At 38.9% G+C, this 20551-nt stretch overlaps 1 protein-coding gene and 1 long non-coding RNA gene across 4 annotated transcripts; both read left to right on the plus strand.

Annotated features, from left to right (window-relative positions):
• The first annotated feature begins 17 nt into the window (after positions 1-17).
• LOC106449349 lies at positions 18-1224 on the plus strand. Its single transcript, XR_001289131.3, has 4 exons — positions 18-160; positions 238-344; positions 407-623; positions 727-1224. It is a non-coding gene; the product is annotated as an uncharacterized LOC106449349 (long non-coding RNA).
• Positions 1225-3464: 2240 nt separating this feature from the next.
• On the plus strand, positions 3465-6151 carry LOC106445621 (diphthamide biosynthesis protein 3). 3 transcript variants are annotated; one of them, XR_007325886.1, is made up of 2 exons: positions 3465-4010; positions 5507-5773. XR_007325886.1 is itself a non-coding variant. In XM_013887210.3 (2 exons), the coding sequence occupies exon 1, from the start codon at positions 3764-3766 to the stop codon at positions 4007-4009; it is 246 nt and encodes an 81-aa protein (XP_013742664.1). In that variant the 5' UTR covers positions 3632-3763; the 3' UTR covers position 4010; positions 4524-4545. The 3 variants fall into 3 exon arrangements, 2 of the variants coding, with proteins under 2 accessions (XP_013742664.1, XP_013742663.1); XM_013887210.3 differs by lacking the exon at positions 5507-5773 and adding an exon at positions 4524-4545 and having other exon boundaries at positions 3632-4010; XM_013887209.3 differs by lacking the exon at positions 5507-5773 and adding an exon at positions 5951-6151 and having other exon boundaries at positions 3633-4010.
• The last annotated feature ends 14400 nt before the right edge of the window (positions 6152-20551 follow it).

Genomic DNA, 20551 nt, shown 5'->3' on the forward strand with positions numbered 1-20551 from the left:
AACTTTGTTTCCTATTATTGCAGATCAACAGACGAGCCGATTCAATCAGGAAAAGCTTTAGAATTGGAATCGAGAAGAAAAAGCAGCTGATTTTGGGCAAATTCTTCCTCATGCTTACAAACTAATGACTGATGTGTTTGGAAATCATGTCATTCAGAAGGTCTGTTCCTACTTGACCCTATGTCTTATACTACATTGCCCGTGAGACTACCCCTTATTTATTTGACCCTGTTTCAGTTTTTGAATACGGCAACCCATCACGGAGAAACGAACTCGCCGATCAACTCATGGGACAGATAGTACCACTTTGTCTGCCGTTGTACGGATGTGAAGTGATACAAAAGGTATAAAGCTATTACAATTTGTAAAAATGGTGGACTCAGGGGTGAAATTTTTTTTAGTGTAGGTTCTTCATATCATAAAACCTGATCAGAGAGTTCGTTTAGCAAGTGAACTTGACGGGCAGGTCTTGAGATGTGTTTGAAACCAAAACGGAAACCATGTGATCCAGAAAGGCATACATAATATCCCAGCAGACTGAGTCAGATTCATGTTTAACTGCTTTCCTTGGTCAAGTTTCCATGCTCTCTATCCATCCTTATGGCAGCCATGTCATACCGGTAGTAAGAAATCAATTAAACAATTGTTTTCCTTCTCCTTATCTTGGTTTCTCTCATCTTACACAATAACAATGCATCTTGACGTTTTCGTTTCCCTTGTGTACAGTATAGAGGCATCTGGAGCGTTTTCCAAATGAGCATCAGTCTCAGTTCATTACCGAGGAGATACATGGAATCAGTATGCATCCTTTCCAAGGACCAATATGGAATAAACAAAATCCCACAGTTTGTTAACCACTTAACACGTAAAACCAATGTTCCTATTTGGATAATGTCTTGGGAGAAGTTTAAAGCTTTGTGCTAAGACTATTGAGAAACTCTCTTCAATTTAGGTGTGTTAAGACTATTTGGTTCCTATTTGGACAATGTTTATCTTCTTGAACTTTACGTGGTTGCTGTTTTGTACGAGATGATTTATGTTCCTGGTTGAATAAAATGCTGTGCTGGAGCCATCTATCCAAAGAGGACATGATCGGTCATGCTAGGATGGGGATATGAAAGATTCTTTCTTTTGGAATTCCAGTCATTATTGACGGAATAATTGAATTTGTTTTGTCTAATACAAATTTTTTTCTATTCTTTTAATATTAGAACCGATTCTAATTGTTCGACAAATTAAAAAATTAGTACTACTTTTATTATTAAAAATTATAGATAAGATAGGTGAGCAAGATGAAAGTTAAATAAACTTAGAGGTTAACATCTAAATATTATTTAATCTTGATTATTTAGGTTATTTTTTAAATCAACTATTATATTTGTAAATAATAGTAATAATTTTGATTTAGCTTTATTAATTTTTAGGTCCCTTTGTTTAATTTTCTGTTTTCGGATAAAAGTATAAACTGACATATAAACAACCCTATAAATAAACTTTTTATTTGGGTTATTTCACCCAATAAATTAAACTTATCAGTCTGACTAATATTTACGGTTATGCAATTTGGTGTAGTATACATATCAAAAAATTATTAGTGTGGTAAAAAAGACCAAAATACTGTGGCTTGAATGTTGCATAGAAAAAATGTTTAAATGGTTAAAGTAAAATCATGATTTTATAAACATATCAAAATTCTCTTAACAGATTTAAGCAGAGGAAAGGAAGCTTTAGTAGATAAAATTGAACACAAGCCCACAACTGTGTGACTATCTACATGTGATGAATTAACAACTCCTTATAAGATAATTATTGAGCATCAAAAACGGAAAATGATTGTTAATCGCAAGAAACTATCCGAGAATTTATAAATGTGAAAACTCACTTCAATTAACTATGTACTTCAACTGGGGGTTCAGATTGCAGCTTTGACAGCCACACATACTGAGTTCTATACCTTGCGGTATCACCGGACGGAAAGATGATTGTAACCGAGCAGGAGATGAAACTTAAGGTTATAGAATGCCTTCCCGTCCAAGAAATCTCAGGTAAAACGAATCAACTTATTTGCATTAACGAAATGGTATTTTCAGAGGAAATAACTTTTAATTTTCTTCTTTATATGAAAAACATGGATACCGAGAGAAAAAAAAACATGGATACAGAGATCGTGACGTCAAATGGCTTGGTAGAACAATAATTAGCTGAAAGAACCTTTTGTATGTATTCAAATATGCCATCCACTTCAGTATCTCCTGCGGGAACCTTTAATGGAATGACGAAACATCAGGGTTCCTCTTGAAACCCCAAATTCTGGGAATAAAACTGCGGACAGACATCATCGTTGCGAGGAAATGATGCCAAACAAAAAAATGTTTCTCTTTCCGTTGTGCTCAGCAAACCTTTGGGATAGACTAAGGCGTTGTTAGTGACATCACCAAAATGTGATTTCTGGAGTGAAATCTCTAGATGAGGTTGAAGATTCTGATTTGAGTTTTCCATGCACAGAGCTTACCATTTCCCACAAAACATGAGATTTATGTGTCCATGAACACCCTACTCACCTTTGTATAAAGGTCTTGCAAACCAGATGTGTAATTTAGTTTTTCATGATTAATTCTCACCAGTGTACTCTGCTGATTCATATGCATGCTCATAGTTCCCTGAGTTGTGGGGCCATTACTTGGATTTTGCTGCTTGATCAACATTTTCCAGTATTGAGGGTGTTCAAAATAACTCTACGCTATACGCGGGTTAGCTTATCACCAGTTTTAGAGATTACCGTGAACAAATCTGCAATAACAAAAAAATTGACTTTTATACCATGTTGAGTAAAAATTGACCTAGAAATGCTTAGACAACACACATTGTCCCACTCAACTTTATTGTTGAAAAAATGACTAACCGCATAAGATGATGAGGTTAAGTTTCTATTAATAAAATAAACGTAAGCCAAAAGATTACAATAATTAAAATTGACAATGTAAGAACAAATATTTTACAGAAATTTGAAACAAACCTACTTCAAAATATAAACAATTTTCAAATGATTAATTCTAAAGAAAATAAACAATATGGAGAGTTCAGGCGGAGAGCGAATCGGCGCCCAAAGTGTATGGAACTTCATCGTGGAGGTGCATGTGCGAGAGGAAGACGGTAGACGAAATACATGTAAATTGTAAATTCATGTAAGAATAAAATATGAGAAAAAAACAAAAATAGCACTAAATCAAGTTTTTGTTCCCAAACTAGCACTCAAGGTCAAAAGTCACAAAAATAACACTTAATGTTTTATCAAAAGTCACAAACTTAGGGTTTAGAGTTAAATGGTGGGATTTAGGATTTAGAGTTTAGGGTTTAGGGTTTAGAGTTTAGGGTTTAGGGTTTAGGGTTTAGAGTTTAGGGTTTAGAGTTTAGGGTTTAGGGTTTAGAGTTTAGAGTTGAGAAATGAGGTTTTGGGGATAAGATTTCAAATTTTGAAAAATAAAAAAATTAAAATTTTCAAAAGATAAAATGCTATTTTGGTCATTTTAGTTTTTGAAAGCTATTTTTGTGATATAAACTTAGAAATGTGCTATTCTGAAGATTTGTCCATAAAATATACGAACCCAGAATATCACTAGTTTAAATATATAACTCTCGGTCTTCACAACTTCGTATATATTACATTTAACGTAGCGGCGGAGCTCACATACAGAGTGTGCCCTAAATTTTTGCCGGGGAAGAATAAAAGTTTTCTTTTCGAATTTGCGGCGAGGGTATAGCGATGTCGTACGACGATGTAGAGATAGAGGATATGGAGTGGAACGAAGAGATTCAAGCGTACACGTATCCTTGCCCCTGTGGCGATTTATTCCAGATCACGAAGGAGGATCTACGTCTAGGCGAGGAGATCGCCAATTGCCCGAGCTGCTCCCTCTATATCACCGTCATCTACAACATGGAGGATTTTCAGAACGATACGAAGAAGAATAACGAATCCAAGAGTCGTCAAGCCGTCGCCGTCGCGTGAGGTGAATCTCCCAAATTTGATTTCAGATTCAATACTTTCTGCCTAGACGAAACTGGGTTTTTGAAACTAACTTTGATTGAATGGTTGAGAGGTAGATTTGATTGTAATCTGTTTTCATGCTTAAGCTTAGTACTTGTTTTTGTCGTCTCTTGTTGTGTTTGAGCTGGAAGAAGATAAAGCTATTTACTTTCTTGAGCTTTATAAAATACACAAATGACTAATCTGTGTCTTTCTGAATCCTTCTCTAAGTGGAAAAACCTTTGAAACCTGAATGATTGTTTCCTTTTCTGGAATATTTGTTGCTTTGGATTTGATGAGGATCGAAACTGTTGTTACGAGACTTGTTGGATGTTAGCAAGTTCTCAGTCTTACCCAAAGTTGGGTCGAAAAGCAATATTGAATGTATCTTTGGAGTTGCGATTCAAAATAGTGTTTGTGCGCTTTTAGTTTTGTTTGCGAGATTAGAGAATTAAGTATTTTGTGCGGGCTATGGACGGGATGACCAAATGTACAGGCTTAGAGGCGTCAACTGGGCGGCAGGCTTAGAGGTGTCAACTGGGCGGGCTGACCATGGGCTAGCCCAGTCTAATTCATATTTTGCGCGGGCTATGGACGTGTCCGATTAATAAATGGTCCAATTGGACAAAAGACCAATTGGTACATGGTCCAATTGAACGAAGATCAAATGGACAATGGGTGTCCATGAATTTCCTAAAACATAATTTCATGAGTTTAACAAAAGAAAACATAGCTTTACAATTTAACCAAAAAAACAATTTTATCGTTAAAATAAAAAATTAACGATTTTGAAGAAAAACGTAATTTCTCGGTTTTATCGGGAAAACGCAATTTCTCGGTTTTGGCGAGAAAACACAATTTCTCGGTTTTGGCGGGAAAACACAATTTCTCAGTTTTGGTGGGAAAACATAATTTCTCGGTTTTGGCGGAAAAACGCAATTTCTTGGTTTTATCGCGAAAACACAATTTCTCGGTTTTATCGCGAAAACGCAATTTTTCGGTTTTGGCGGGAAAACCAATTTCTCGGTTTTGGCGGAAAAACGTAATTTCTCGGTTTTATCGGGAAAACGCAATTTCTCGGATTTTGGCGGAAAAACACAATTTCTCGGTTTTGGCGGAAAAATGAAATTTTTCGATTTTGAGAGAAAAACATAGTTTTACAGTTTTGACAAGAAAAAAAACTTTTTTTTTATAATTTTGGAAAGTAAACATAATTTCAAAATTTTAGAAATAAAATCGAAACTAATAATTATAAAATAATTATAAATATTATTGGGCGTCCATTGGCATGCTCATTTGGACATGGTCTCTATTGGTCTTAGACATTTGTTTGGACCATTGTACAGTATAGACCACCCAGTACTATCCAAAACTGAAATGGTCCAACTGGGCATGGGTCATGGACGGACCATTTGACAGCTCCATACAGGCTGCTCTTTTTCGGATTACTCACATGATAATATGTTTGCTTCTATGTAGAATGATCATGTATCATGGGCTGGGCAATTATTGCAGAACGGCAGGAGATATTGTTCTTTTTTGCAAAAGTTTTGGAAACCATATTGGAAGCGTGTATTATGGGGTATTATTTATTACATTAACCGAATATATAAGCAAGTAAACAGAATGTGTTCTGTTGCTGATCATTGCCAAGGATAGGTTTGTAAGTCTACATTGCCTATTTTATTTGGGTGTTTGTAGTTCGAAATTTTGATGAAGCAGACTGATAAGAAAACTCGACTAAAAGCATCCCCAATCTACTTCAATATCTATCTCTACATTTTACCTAAATAAAAAATAATTTTTATAGAAATGTGTTTGTTCCAATATATGCGTTGATAATAAAATTCTTTTATTCTAAAAGGAAAATATAAAAATTAATATAAAAATAGGTTGGTGATGGTTTTATGACTTTTTTCTCAGACGGATCAAGAAGTCTAGGAGCCTACGGTACATTTTGTGAATGATGTTTCAAGCACATCAAGTCCATCCCTTTCACCATCATTAAAGAGTCTCTCTCTCTCTGTTTCGCAAAAAAGAAATCTACCTAATCAGTTTATTTAAAAATGTATATAAGATTTGCAAATATCTGTAAAATTTAATGATTTCAAATTTAACAAGCAATTTAGTAGGTTTTTTTCAGATTTATGTTTTTTGTATTTTTAACATAGAATTCTTTAAAATCTACTAAAATAAAAACAAATTCATATATATATATATGATTAATAGCAATGGACTTCAAATTTTCTAAGAGCAATTCCAATTTTTTTTTTTCATTAGACTCATAGACTATGCAAATCAAACTCCAATTTAGCTATATATTTCTCTCTATAATAGTATTTGAAGACAAAATTACTCCAACTCATCTCTATTTTTTTTTAAAATAGAGATTGCTATTTTTTTCTTTATTTTTTTTTTATTTCTTTTTTTGTCGACAACATTACAGACTCATATTGACTCTGTAAACCACACCGGGAGATATTGATCCATGTGAACGACGAAAGACGATTGTTTCCTGACACTGCGTGCTAGGTTATCCGCCTTTGTATTTTGCGTTCTTGGTACATGTATAATCTCTGATCGTGTGAAGCTCTCTTTCAGACTCTTGATATCTTCCAAATAACTTGCAAAAGCTGGCCACTCTTCTGGTTCCGAAACCATCTTCACCAATTGAGAACAATCTGTTGCAAACGTAACCTGGAATTGACGTAAATTCTTCATACATTCCATAGCCCATAGTAGCGCCTCCATCTCTGCATGCAAGGGAGTTAAAGAAGCTCTTACATTCCTGGCTCCCATTAGACTTTCAAAACCTTCTAAAGTACTGAACCAACCCTGACCAGAGAACATATCCCCCTCTTTCCATGATCCATCAGTAAAACACCATCTTCCAGGAATTGACGGCAGAGAAGCCTGAACCTGTGTTCCCGTGTTCTGGTCCTTCAAAATCTGTGCCTCTGCCCAGAGTGTGGATTCCGTTTCTGCCAACTTAAGAGTGTCCCTAGGGTCCATATCCAGATTACTAAAAACTTTATTATTTCTTCCTTTCCAGATGTACCAAAGTATCCAAGCAAAGTGATGATCCTCCATCGGTGGAACAACTCTCCAGAAAAGGTGATCCATGTTTGTAAATATAGAGCTTGTTGGGAAAATAATTGGATTTGTTGGTATCTTTGACAGTGCCCAAACCTGAATTGCTGGAGGACACTAAAAAAACACATGGTTAATCGACTCCTCATCCGCTCCACATCTTGCACAACATATATCTCCTTGGATCCCTCGCACCTGCAAATTCTTCTTAACTGCAACACACTCTGAAACCAATTGCCAAAGAAAATGTTTTATTTTTGGTGGGCACCCTAGTTTCCAACAAAATGCCTTCAAAACATCAACTGTAGGTCCAATTAATACTGGTGATCTTTCCCTATCCGGGTAAATCCTCTCTACTTGATATCCTGATTTAACCGTAAATTTTCCATTATTTGTGAAATGCCATCCTTCCCTATCAACCAACTGGTTTCTGCTCAGTGGTATGCTCTCTATGATTTTCACATCCTGTGGGTCTACCAAAGTACGAATAACCTGCGAATTCCATTTTCGCGAAGTGGAATCAATAAGGGAATCCACAGTAAGGTCTGGATACAAATTGTGTTGATTTTTATTGGCTGGTCTCGGGCGAGTGGTTGGGAGCCAAGGATCGTTCCATACAGATATAGAAGATCCTGTTCCCACCCTTTTGATTAGTCCTTTGCTTATCAGAGATCTAGCAGATACAATACTCCTCCAGCCGTATGACGGAGAGTATGATCGAATCGGTTCCAGGGGTGAGGCGTTCCTATAATACCTACCCTTGAAAACTCGAGAAAATAAAGTGTTTGGCTTTTCTATTAGCCTCCACAACTGCTTACCAAGCATAGCTGTATTGAAATCAGTTATATCTTTGAAACCTAGTCCTCCATCTTCCTTGCTGACACATGCCTTGTCCCATGATTTCCAATGTAACCCTCTTGTACTGCCCCCAGGACTCCACCAAAATTGTGCTACTGCACTCGTCAATTTTTTTGCAGTTGCCTTAGGCAAACGATAACAAGACATCGTATGGTTCGGCAGTGCCGTAATCACTGATTTGATGATCACTTCCTTTCCTCCTTTTGTGAAAAATTTAAAAGTCCAGCCATTGACCCTATTTTTTAGACGATCCTGCACAAAACTAAAAACTTGAATCTTAGAACCTCCAAGATTTTCTGGTAATCCTAAATAAGATCCCATCCCTCCCAAATTCTGTATACCCCAAATATGTCTTCACTCCTGCCTGAGCGAGTCCTCAATCTTATGTCCAAATTGAATTGAAGACTTTTCAAAATTTATCAATTGACCAGAAGCCACCTCGTATTCCTTTAAAATCTTGAGAATAGTATGACATTCCTCCCTTTGAGCTTTGCAAAAGAACAAACTATCATCCGCAAAAAGCAGATGGGAGATCGATGGGCATGCTCTGGCTACCTTAATTCCTGTTAACTGTTTTTCTCTCTCCGCCTTCCTAATATTTGCAATCAGCGCCTGAGTGCACAAAATAAATAAATAGGGGGATAACGGATCTCCCTGTCGTAAGCCTCTGTGTGGCACAATGAGATCTCGTGGGTGTCCATTTAGGAGGATCCTATATTGAACCGACGATATACACTCCATCATTAATTTAATCCAATGTTGGTGGAAGCCCATCTTCTGCAGAAGTGCTTTAATAAATTCCCATTCTATCCTATCATACGCTTTACTCATATCCGTTTTAACCGCCATATACTTCCCTTGACATGCCTTATTAGTCCGCAATCCATGAAACATTTCCTGGGCTATAAGGATATTATCAGAGATCAACCAACCAGCCACAAATGCCGATTGAGTCTCTGAGACTAGAGAGGGTAAATAGATTTTCAACCGCTGACATAAAACCTTTGAAATTATTTTATATCCTACATTACATAGACTGATAGGCCTTAATTCCGTCATCCTTGTAGGTCGTTCTGTCTTTGGAATCATACATATATGAGTAATGTTTAACCTTGGATCCATTTCCCCCGACACCAAAAAATTGTTCACCATCTCCACCAGATCACTCTTAATAATATGCCATGAGTGTTGAAAGAAAAGAGCTGTCATGCCATCCGGGCCTGGCGCTTTTTCTGGATGCATCATGAATAGCGCCTCCCTAACCTCATCCTCCGTCGCCATTCGCAATAACCGTTGGTTCATCTGAGGAGTAATCCCTGGTACTATCTCAGATAGAAAATCGTCAAACTCTGATGGAGAGGTGGTACTAAATAGTTCTTCAAAGTAGTCTACTGCTACTTTCTCTACTCCATTATCCTCTGTAATCCAATTTCCTGCTGCATCATGGAGTCCGACAATCCTATTACGTACCCTCCGTTGCTTAGTGAGAGCATGATAGAATTTCGTGTTGAGATCCCCCGATGAATACCACATATTTCTACTTTTCTGATGCCAATACTCCTCTTCGTCCTTATATGCCTCTTGTAGCTTCCTGGATACTTCCAATATATCCTCTTGCGACCTAGTATCATCAGTTTGTACCTCTTCGAGAGCCTTCTGTAAATCCGTTATTTTGTCCTTCCCAAAAGGTGGATTATTTTTCTGCCATTTTGCTATTTTGTGCCGACAATTACTAATCTTATCCACTATACCATTTCCGCTGCCTTCCTTATATGCCGACCATCCCATTGTAATTGATTCCATTAGACCATCCTGACCAACCCATCTCTTATCAAATCGAAATTGGCCTCTCCTTCGAACAACCTTATCTTCTAGATAAGCTACCACTGGACGATGATCAGATGCCACCAGTCCCAAATATTCAGTATGGGAGCATGGGAATAGGGTGTGCCATTCTTCATTCGCTAATGCACGGTCTAGGCGACATCGTACCATTATTGCCCCTTTTCCTTTACCTCTTCGCCCTTGCCATGACATTTTATTTCCCTTCGCAGGAAACTCCAATAATCCACTGTTTCTAATCATATTGTTGAAAGGAACAAATGATGCCGCACTCCTCAGAGATCCACCCTCTTTTTCATGATTTCCCGTAATCTCATTTAAGTCACCAATAACAAACCAAGGTTCTGATCTCGAAAGTCCATATCTAGTCAAGCGTTCCCACACTTGTTTCCTCAAATCCTGGACTGGATCCCCATAAACAAATGTCAAATAAACCGTTTTTCCCAAAGCCACTGCTTCCACGTCTATCATTCGATTACTTGTATATAGCACCTTGACCTGATAATCATTATTATAGTAAAGCGCAAGTCCCCCGCTCCGTCCAACTGGATCAACTGTGACTAGATTATCAAATCCAAAATGTGACTGAAACCCTTGAACGAACTCAAAATCTTGCTTAGTTTCCGATAAAAATAAAAAGTCTGGTTTATGTTTATGCCATATATCCCGTAGATAACTTATAGTCCAATTACTTTCCATTCCTCTGCAATTCCAACTAAGTGCTCTCATTATATAAACTGCGAAGCGGCTCCCAATAGCTGTTTAATTTGGGCTTAAAGATACCCTGAAATCTCAACCACCATACCATAAAGTTCAACCAAAAAATCCACGCCAATACCTTCTTTAACATCATAGTCTCACAATCCCAATTATTGAACCTGTGAATATGGAAAATTTTACCATACTCTCCGATTAATAAAAGAGTTTTGGTCTCCAAGTAGGAGTTACTTTCCATTATACTTCCTGCCAAAGTGAATTCAAAAGCATTCATTCTCATTGTCTTCTTGCATTTGTAGATAGTGTATAAACAACTCTTGTTTAAAAATTCCAGCTACAATACGTAGCAATCCTGTGTCCAAAGTCATGAGAGACCATATATAAGACCCGATCCTACCCCCATTTAAAATATATCGTGTAGCACATGAAGTAGCCAGAAGCTTAGACCATATAAAAACTCTTGCCTTATGCCACCTTAGTACAAACCATAAAGTAGCCGTACCTATAACCTCACTTTCCGAGTTTCCAAAACTCCTCCCGTATAGTGACCGTATAGTCTGCCCATGGTTTAATGAGACCAATGACCAGACCTGATGCCCACAGACTCCATTGTACATTAACAAACTCCCAATGATCTGATTTAACCCCAGTCTACCTCGCTTCTCCTTATTCTTGAACACAGACCACTGTACCACAAAGTTCCTCTTAATCCCTATCTCCCGTATTCTAATATAAATGCAAAAAGCATAACAAACATCAAGTTTATTCCAACCAAAAGAATAACCAAGAGCTGCATACACTGCAGTACCGAAATAAAACCATAAAGACCCCAACCCCAAACACAAATAAATGCTCACTGAGCTTATTTCTAAAACATAAGAAAAGACTCCCAATCCCCACCACAATACATCTTTTATTGTACTATCCATAACATAATTATCCCGGTTTTGCTGAGTTCTTAGGGTTTAATGGACCCTTCTCCTCTGTTTGCTTTGATCCCTCTCCTCCTCCCTGACGCTTACTTGACTTGGAAGCACCATTCTTACGTGGGGAAAGCACAGCCTGAACAAGCCGCAACTTAGAAGTTCCTATTGCTATCCCTGGCGGCTTCTTAAACAAGACCTTACGTGCTCCCTTCTTCTTCTCCTCCTCTCCCGCTTGGACATCTTGGTCCCCATTCCCACCCAGTTCCTCCTCCCCCTCAGCTACACCTCTCATATCCTCATCAGTCTTAACTGTTTCCTCATCCGTAAGAGCTTGGAAATCATCAACTCCCTCCGAGAGCTCCTCTTTGCGTCCCTCAATCGCCACTGATCCATCAAGCTTCATTGTCACATTGTCCCCAACAGCATTTCCATTTCCCACTAGGTCCATAGCCTGTTCTAGGCCATTCACCAAGTTCTCTATCTCCGTACTATCTCCTAGCTCCCCCTCCAAATCCATAGCTGTAGCACTTGCCCCACTCATCGCAAGCTTCACACCGTTGGGTTCCGGTAATGCCAGCTGAGGCTTCTCCACCTTATGCAGATTTCTCGGCACCCTCTCTATAACACCAATCTCGCCCTCTTCCTTTGGCTCTTCACGTTCCCTCTCCATGGTACTTCTTGCGTTTCTTGCTCCCCGGGGATACCTGTTTCTATCATCTTGTACTTGATACCTTGGTTGTTCCCAACGGGTATTACGCGACCGTGCCCTTTCTTCCTCTCCTCTGTTGTGGCCACGATAGGATGAGGGCCTCTTGCTTCCTCTTTCCGGGACCTTAACCCACTTAGACTCCGGTTCCTCATACATTTTTCCTTTACCTTTGCCATAGTAACCTCTCTATTTATAAATGTCATTTCTCAATATTAACCTCTCTATTTTTCTTTATTTATAAATGAATAAATAGTATTCCTCAATATTTTATTTTGTACGTGGAGATCACTATTATAAAAAAATACATTGGAGTTAATGTCATTTCTATTATAGAATTTCTTTATTTTAAAGAAAGAAATAGCAAAATACATTAGAGATGATCTAAGTAGCCTCTTTTATAGTTTTTATTTTTAAAATAATCTCTAAAAGTTAGAGTGACAAAATAGGTCTTATTAAAATGTTAAATGACATTTATTTTCTCCTTTCTAATTTTATTATTAATTAGTTATTAAATATATAAAAACAAATAAATATTAAAAATTGAAAATAAAAAAATCTAAAATAATTTGCTTTGCAATTTTTTCAAATTTCTGTTACAATTTTTTTTGAATCTCTTTTGGGAAAGCTATTTTTCTTCTAGAAAGTTTAATAATAACTTTCTGAACGTGTATGATCTCTTCCTGAATTTGTAACGCTTTCATAAATTTGTAAATATATTTTTAATGTAATTCGTATGTATATTTAGAAATTCCTAAATGTGTATGTCATCTTTCTGAATTTGATTTATATGCATATTTACGAAAACATTACTCAATATATACTATTCTCCGGATTGGTTTTCAAAACAGTGCCTTTTATATCCCGATCTATATATTTTTTAAAAAACACACTCTCTCTAGAAGAACAAGAAAACCCTAGCGCCGCGGCCGTCCCCGGTATCCGGTGTCTCTTCCCGGTGCTGGAGGCTTCTTCTTTAACCTTTCGAGTTTTTGTGTTGCCCTCCTCGTGAGCTTCTTCTCTCTCGGTGATATGTAAGACGACTCTGGCGTAAGATGGAAGCCCTGTTTTCAGTTTTGACCGCGGCGGAGCTGAGCTTGGTGGTGGAAGACGGATCTTTGGAGCGTCTGCGAGTTGAGTAAAGAGGAAGGTCAGGGTTGGGTCAGCTTTTAGAGTTGTGTGGTTGAGATTCGTCGATCTATTTTCCTGGTTGCTCGACGGCTCTCACCACTGCGAAGGAGGCGCGTGGCTTTGTGTCTCGTCATCTCTCCCACAGATCTGGTAGCTAGCTTGGATGTGATGGCTTGTGTTTCAGATTCGAAAGGAGAGGGGCGCGCGTGGGGACGGTGAGCGACTCAGTGCTTGGGTGGCTCCAAACCTCGCCACTCGTCAAGTGGATATCAAAGGTTTCTCCTTTTGATGACATGAACGGAGACATGAACGTCTGATGTGTGTTGGCCGGAAGTGCTCTTGATTCATGTGCTGCAGATCTTTCCTCAGTCGTGGTTGGGTCGTCTATGGCTTTGCTTGAAGGATGAAAGGTAGCTGCTTCAGTTGGACATATAAAGCCTCGTTCACCAGCGTGAAGGTACCCTCCAGAAGATGTCCTCTGGTTCTCAGAGACATGATGTGTAAAGACGGAAGCTTTCCTCGCTTTGTCACCGAGAGAGTTCGAGTCTTAGTGACACACGTTTTGAGGCCAATCATTCGCAGTACCGCATGATTGTCTGATCTGGTAGATTGGCTTCTTCTTCAGTTTGTAGGCTGTGCCGGAATGTGGGTGATGCTGATCTCTCAACTCGTCTTTTTGGGGACTATGTGGTCATCTAGCTGTTGGTCTGTGGGTAACAGAACGCCGATGGTGATGATACCCATGTCCCTTGCAAAGTTTCAAAACTGTGGTTCCTCGTCTCTTGGAATCTCCTGATTGGAAGAATGCATCACTTTGATGTTGAGGCGGTTGGTCTAGTACTGAAATCTAATCATTTGGAACCAATAGCTCTGGACATAAAAGTCTTCTTACTTAGGCTATTTTCGAGGACTTAGGAATTGTTTTGTAACCTTGTTTTCTAGTGGTAGAATTAGGTGGTATAAGAGACGGTTCATTCCGAGTCGTGGGATGAACTCGGCTCGTTGTGGTGAAAAATACATCGACGTATTGATTCGGGTAGCGTAGGATCCTTCTAAGTGTTCCTGGGTGGTACTAGATCACGTCGATGTATGTGGGGTTTGAAAATCTTTCGAGGTTGAAAATCTTGTATTCACTTATTTGGATAATGAAAGTCGTAGTTGAGCCAAAAAAAAAAAAACAGTGCCTTTTATATACATTCTTTTACTGGTTCTTGATATGTTCATAGTGTTTTCTAAGGGAAGAAGAGACTATCTCTAAGAATGGTGAAATTAACAAAATCTTAAGAAAGATCACTACAACCATCATGATAATGATGATGGTGAATAATTTGGCTGGAGCATTGGAAAATAAAGTGAGGTACAGTCCATGTTCAGACACACAAATAAGCAAAAGAGATGGTTTCACCGTTGGTGTTGCCATCTCAAGCAGAGAAGCTTTCTTTCTTGACCAAGTTCAGCTTCCCCCTTGTCATTCTCGTTTTGGTTTTGTTGGGCCTAATTATTAAGCCTAATGGCTCAAATAATATATGGCAAAATGTGAAAATGAAATGGACCTATGGGTTCTTACAAAAAGCCTTGTTGGCTTTAATGAAATGAAGTTAACAACATCCCACATTGGTTGGAAGAGTTGATTTTGAGGAGTATATATATGTCTTCATGACATGAGAGGAAAAAACAACTCAGAGGAAGAGAGAGCTCCCCACGCGCGCGCCGCCGCCGCCGTTCGGCTCGGCGTGGCTTGGGCTTGGGCTTGGGCTTGGGTGGAGGGCCTTTGGCCCGATAAGAACTACTCTTTTTGGACCAAGTTAAGCTCAACGTTTTGCCAGTTATTTCGGGAAAAAACAGCATACAATTTTATTTAAAACGACAAGTAGTTTGTCTAAAAAATAAAAAACGTCATGCATGTTATCCTATCGAAAATTTAAAACGAGATAAGAGAGAGTCTTGAGGAAGAAGTTTCGGAACTCAACTTCCCTCGATCTCCGCGAGATTCTCGCCCACGTGCAGCAGCTGTTGCGGAAAGTGGGTCTTCTCCGGCTCTTTAAAATATCGTCTCTCCTCTTCCTTCATTTCAGAATTTTTTTTTTCCTGATCGAAATCCAACAGCAAAAAATCCCTCTGCGTAAGTCTATATTGCGAGAGTGTTTCGTAGAGTTTATAGTTCGATAGGGCGATCACGAGTGAGGCGTGATTCGTCTGCCATGGTTGTATCCTGGGACTCTATATTCGTACAGTCCCGTCTCACTAACGGAGCGAATATTTTGAGTTAAGGAAAGAGATCATATCTCGCCTCCATGTCTATTTGCGAATACGGTTTCTTATCGTCCTCGTATTCGTTTTTATATATTCGTCTATTTCCTTAACTTCGCTTTTATTATATCGTTTACATCGGTCCGGTTTTCCGGCTTTTACAATCTTAACTCAAAATCGCTTTATGTTTAAAGCTTTAATCGGGTTGATGAACGATTAATAGAACCAAGTTTTGGAACCGTGTTTGCGATTTGCTTTCTAGCATTTCCGCGAAACGTTTTGTTCTTATCTCACAACGATGTTTGCGATTTGCTATACGCTTATCCCCGAAACGTTTCTGCCTAAATGTGTTTGCGATTTGCCTTAGAGCACTTCCGCGAATCGTTTCTGGTTTATTTCATTACGCTTTGCGGATTGCTTTCTAGCATTTTCGCAAAACGTTGATACATTCTTCAAACGTTACATACATGAATCGTTTCAGTAGCCGTTTTCTTAAGCGAGTTTGTGAAACATTCTAAGTCTATAAAAATGGTTTCTGCGAACGCTTTTAAGCGAGTTTGCAAAACGTTTTTTCCAGACTTATATCGATATGATTTGGTTCAAATACCAAAAATGAACATCGATTTTAGACTATTATTTTCTTTAAAATAATATGTTATTTGTTGAATGGAGTACTAATCCGTTTTTTCATGTTTTCTCTACAGAAAAATGACAAACGATAACAACACCCCCATTGACACCACAGATGTCATTCAGACTCCACTCAACGCTGCAGCAACTGATGCAACTGGCGTGACAACCGCTGCAGCAACAACGAGCACTATCCTCCCTGCGGGAAATGCTGCTGATGAAACCACTCGCCGTAGCCTATTCGGTGCTGGTCTTTATCAGACGGGTTCAGTATCAGCAACTGCAAGTGGTCCGGTGGCAGTTCAAACTCCTCCGGCTGTACCTAGCTTGTTCACTCAAGGGCTGATGCCAGACAAGTTTGATGGCAAAGGCTTCAAAACGTGGCAGAAGAAGATGATGTTCTTCCTGACAACGATGAAACTGGACAAGTTCATCCAGGAGGACAAGCCCCTGATTCCGTACGGGATTGATGATGTCCACAGTCTTGCAACTGTTGACATATGGGTGCATTCCGACTTCATCTGTAAAGGTTACATTTTGGGTCGTCTCATTGACCCATTGTACCGTGTCTACTGTGAGATCCCCACGGCGAAAGAGCTATGGAGATCACTGGACAAGAAGTACAGAGGTGAGGACGCTGGCTGCCAGAAGTATGTGGTCTCAAAGTTCCACGACTTCAAAATGGTGGATTCAAAACCCATCATGGATCAGGTGGAAGCGCTTCAGCTCATTTGCCATGAAATCGCTGCTGAAGGAATGTCCATCTGCGAGACATTCACAACTCTCAGCTTCATTGAAAAGCTTCCTCCAAGCTATGCGGATTTCAAGAACTACTTGAAGCACAAGAAGAAGAAGATGGGGCTCGAGGAGCTCATCATGAGGCTTCAGATGGAATCCAGAAACCGAATTGCTGACAAGGTCACTGCTAAGGAGCACAGTGTCAACATGGCTGAGCACAAAGGCAAAGGAAAGGCACACGCCCATTCTCCTGCCAAGCCTTCCAAAACTGCTGCAGCCCTGAAGGCTTCTGGAAAAAACTTCAAGAACAAAGGCATTGAAATCAATGCGAATGCGAATGTGGAGAAGTTCAGGGGGAAATGTCACTACTGCCACAAAGTGGGGCACAAGACTGTTGAGTGTCGCAAAAAGATCAAGGATGAGAAGGCTCAGGCAAATCTCACAGAGGAGGATCTCGTTGCTGTGGTGACTGAAGCCAACATGGTTGAAAGCAACAACCCCAAGGAATGGTGGTATGACACTGGTGCAACCACCCACATTTGCACCGATAGGGCGATGTTCAGCACCTATCAGAAAAGCATGACTGAGGAGAAGCTCAAGATGGGAAACACTGCAGTCTCCAAGATTGAAGGACGCGGCAATGTGATTTTGAAGATGACATCTGGACATGAGGTCACTCTGACGAATGTGAAGCATGTGCCTGACATGAGGAAGAACCTGGTCTCGGGAACCTTGCTCAGCAAGAATGGATTCGCCACAAATTTTGAGGCGGACAAGCTCGTGATTAGGAAAAATGGGATGTATTTGGGAAGAGGGTATGTTAAGGGTGGACTTGTCAAGTTGAATGTAATGACAGTCCCTCCGAAAGTTGTAGCTTCAAAAGTTTCAATGAATAAGAAAGAGCCAGTTGCTTATTTGGTTGAGTCTTTTAATATATGGCATGAAAGATTAGGTCATGTAAACTACAAATCTATACAAAGATTAATGAATTTAAATCTAATTCCTAAATGCAAAACAAGTAAACAAAAATGTGAAGTATGCGTACAGGCTAAGCTCACGAAAACGCCATCACCTCGTGTTGAAAGAACTAATAAACCTCTAGATTTAATTCACACAGATTTATGTGATTTAAAATACTTACAAACTAGAGGTGGTAAAAAGTACTTTGTGACCTTCATAGATGACTGCACAAAATATTGTTATGTATATTTACTACATAGCAAAGACGAAACCTTAGAAAAATTTAAAGAATTTAAACTCGAGGTCGAAAATCAGCTTAAAACAACTATTAAAGTAGTTAGAAGCGACAGAGGAGGCGAGTATGATGGTCCATTCAATGCATTCTGTAAAGAACATGGAATAATCCATCAAACTACAGCTCCTTACTCACCAGAATCTAATGGAGTTGCTGAACGCAAAAATCGAACTCTAAAAGAGATGATGAATGCAATGTTGCAGGAATCTGGGTTACCCCAGAACATGTGGGGGGAAGCATTGCTTACCACTAATTATATCCTCAACAAAATTCCACACAAAGTAACTGGCAAAACTCCATATGAATTATGGAAAGGTAATTTACCTTCGTATAAATACCTCAAAGTGTGGGGGTGCCTGGCAAAAGTTGCAGTACCGCCACCAAAGAAGGTCACTATTGGACCTAAAACAGTGGATTGCATCTTCATCGGATATGCACATAACAGTAATGCTTATCGATTTCTGGTACATAAATCTGAAATATCAGACATTCATGAAAATACAGTCATGGAATCAAGAAATGCATCTTTCTTTGAAAATATTTTTCCATATAAGGAAAAACAAGGTTCAAAACGAACTCGAGAAGAAAGAGACAATGACAAAAACTCAGAAACTGAGACAAACGTCGAGATTTCTATAAATGATATTTCAGAAAATGAAGAAAAAGATGAACCTCGAAGGAGCAAAAGAGCTCGGAAGGAAAAATCTTTTGGAGAAGATTTCCTAATGGCATTTTTAGTAGAAAATGTTCCAAAAACTTTGGCAGAAGCCATGGCTTCACCAGAAGCTCCATTCTGGAACGAAGCGGTCAGGAGTGAATTTGATTCGATCATGCAAAATTATACTTATTACATAACGGATTTACCACCTGGCTGCAAAGCATTAGGGAATAAATGGATAATGACACGAAAACCTGGTGGAAAATACAAGTCTAGGCTTGTAGTTCAAGGATTCCGACAAAAGGAAGGCCTTGACTATTTTGATACATATTCTCCAGTGACGAGAATAACATCAATAAGACTGATGATAGCAATCGCAGCCTTAAGAGACCTAGAAATCCATCAAATGGATGTAAAAACTGCTTTTCTAAATGGTGATTTAGAAGAGGAAATTTACATGAAACAACCTGAAGGTTTTGTCATTCCCGGACAGGAAGACAAAGTATGTCGACTTGTAAAGTCACTTTATGGGCTTAAACAAGCTCCTAAACAATGGCACGAAAAATTTGACAATACAATGATGTCAAATGGTTTCAAAATTAATGAATGTGACAAATGCATATACTACAAAACTACCAAAAATGCGTATGTTTTGCTATGTCTATATGTAGATGATATGCTCATTATTGGAAGCAATAAAGACATTATCAATCAAACAAAGAACATGCTCAAAGGGACATTTGAGATGAAAGACTTGGGATTAGTAGATGTAATTCTCGGGGTTAAAGTCACAAGAAATTCAAACGGAATTATCTTAACCCAATCTCATTATGCTCAAACAATATTAGAGAGATTTAAAAATTACTCTAATAGTACGGCGAAAACTCCGTTAGATCCCCAAATGCACTTGACAAAGAATTCAGGTGAAGCGGTTTCACAAAACGAGTATGCACGTGTGATCGGAAGTCTCATGTACTTGACCAATTGTACTAGACCGGATCTGGCGCATGCAGTAAACGTACTTAGTCGATATACAAGTAATCCAGGTCATACACACTGGAAAGCTATAACGAGGGTACTCAATTACTTGCGCTACACCAAAGATTTTGGGCTTCACTATGGTAAAGAACCAGCAGTTTTAGAAGGATACAGTGATGCTAACTGGATATCAGATTCTAAAAACTCAAAATCCACGAGTGGATATGTCTTTACACTAGGAGGAGCAGCAATATCATGGAAATCTACCAAACAAACAGTGTTAGCCAGATCTACCATGGAATCTGAGTTCATAGCCTTAGACAAAGCAGCAGAAGAAGCTGAATGGCTTAGAAATTTTTTGGAAGATATTCCTATGTGGGAGAAACCTGTGCCAGCTATACGCATACATTGTGATAGTCAATCAGCAATAGCTCGGGCTCAGAATAATCTCTACAATGGAAAATCTCGTCACATCAGAAGACGACATAAAACCATTAGACAACTTATCTCAACTGGTGTAATCACAATAGACTACATCAAATCGGCTGACAACCTAGCGGATCCATTTACTAAAGGTTTGCCACGAGATGTTGTTGCTAAATCATCAAAAGGAATGGGTTTAAAGCCTATAACGAATGAGGATGCTTGATTGCAACCCTACCTATCATGACTGGAGATCCCAAGACGTAGGTTCAAAGGGAAAACAAAATCAAACAGAATCTAACCAAAGCACTTGAGACAAAGT

The sequence above is a fragment of the Brassica napus genome, chromosome C7 (assembly GCF_020379485.1).
Source record: "Brassica napus cultivar Da-Ae chromosome C7, Da-Ae, whole genome shotgun sequence".
Lineage (NCBI taxonomy): Eukaryota > Viridiplantae > Streptophyta > Magnoliopsida > Brassicales > Brassicaceae > Brassica > Brassica napus.

What these genes read in the sequence shown, in the direction of transcription:
- LOC106445621 (XM_013887210.3), top strand. Translation starts at nt 3,764, where the DNA reads ATGTCGTACGACGATGTAGAGATAGAGGATATGGAGTGGAACGAAGAG.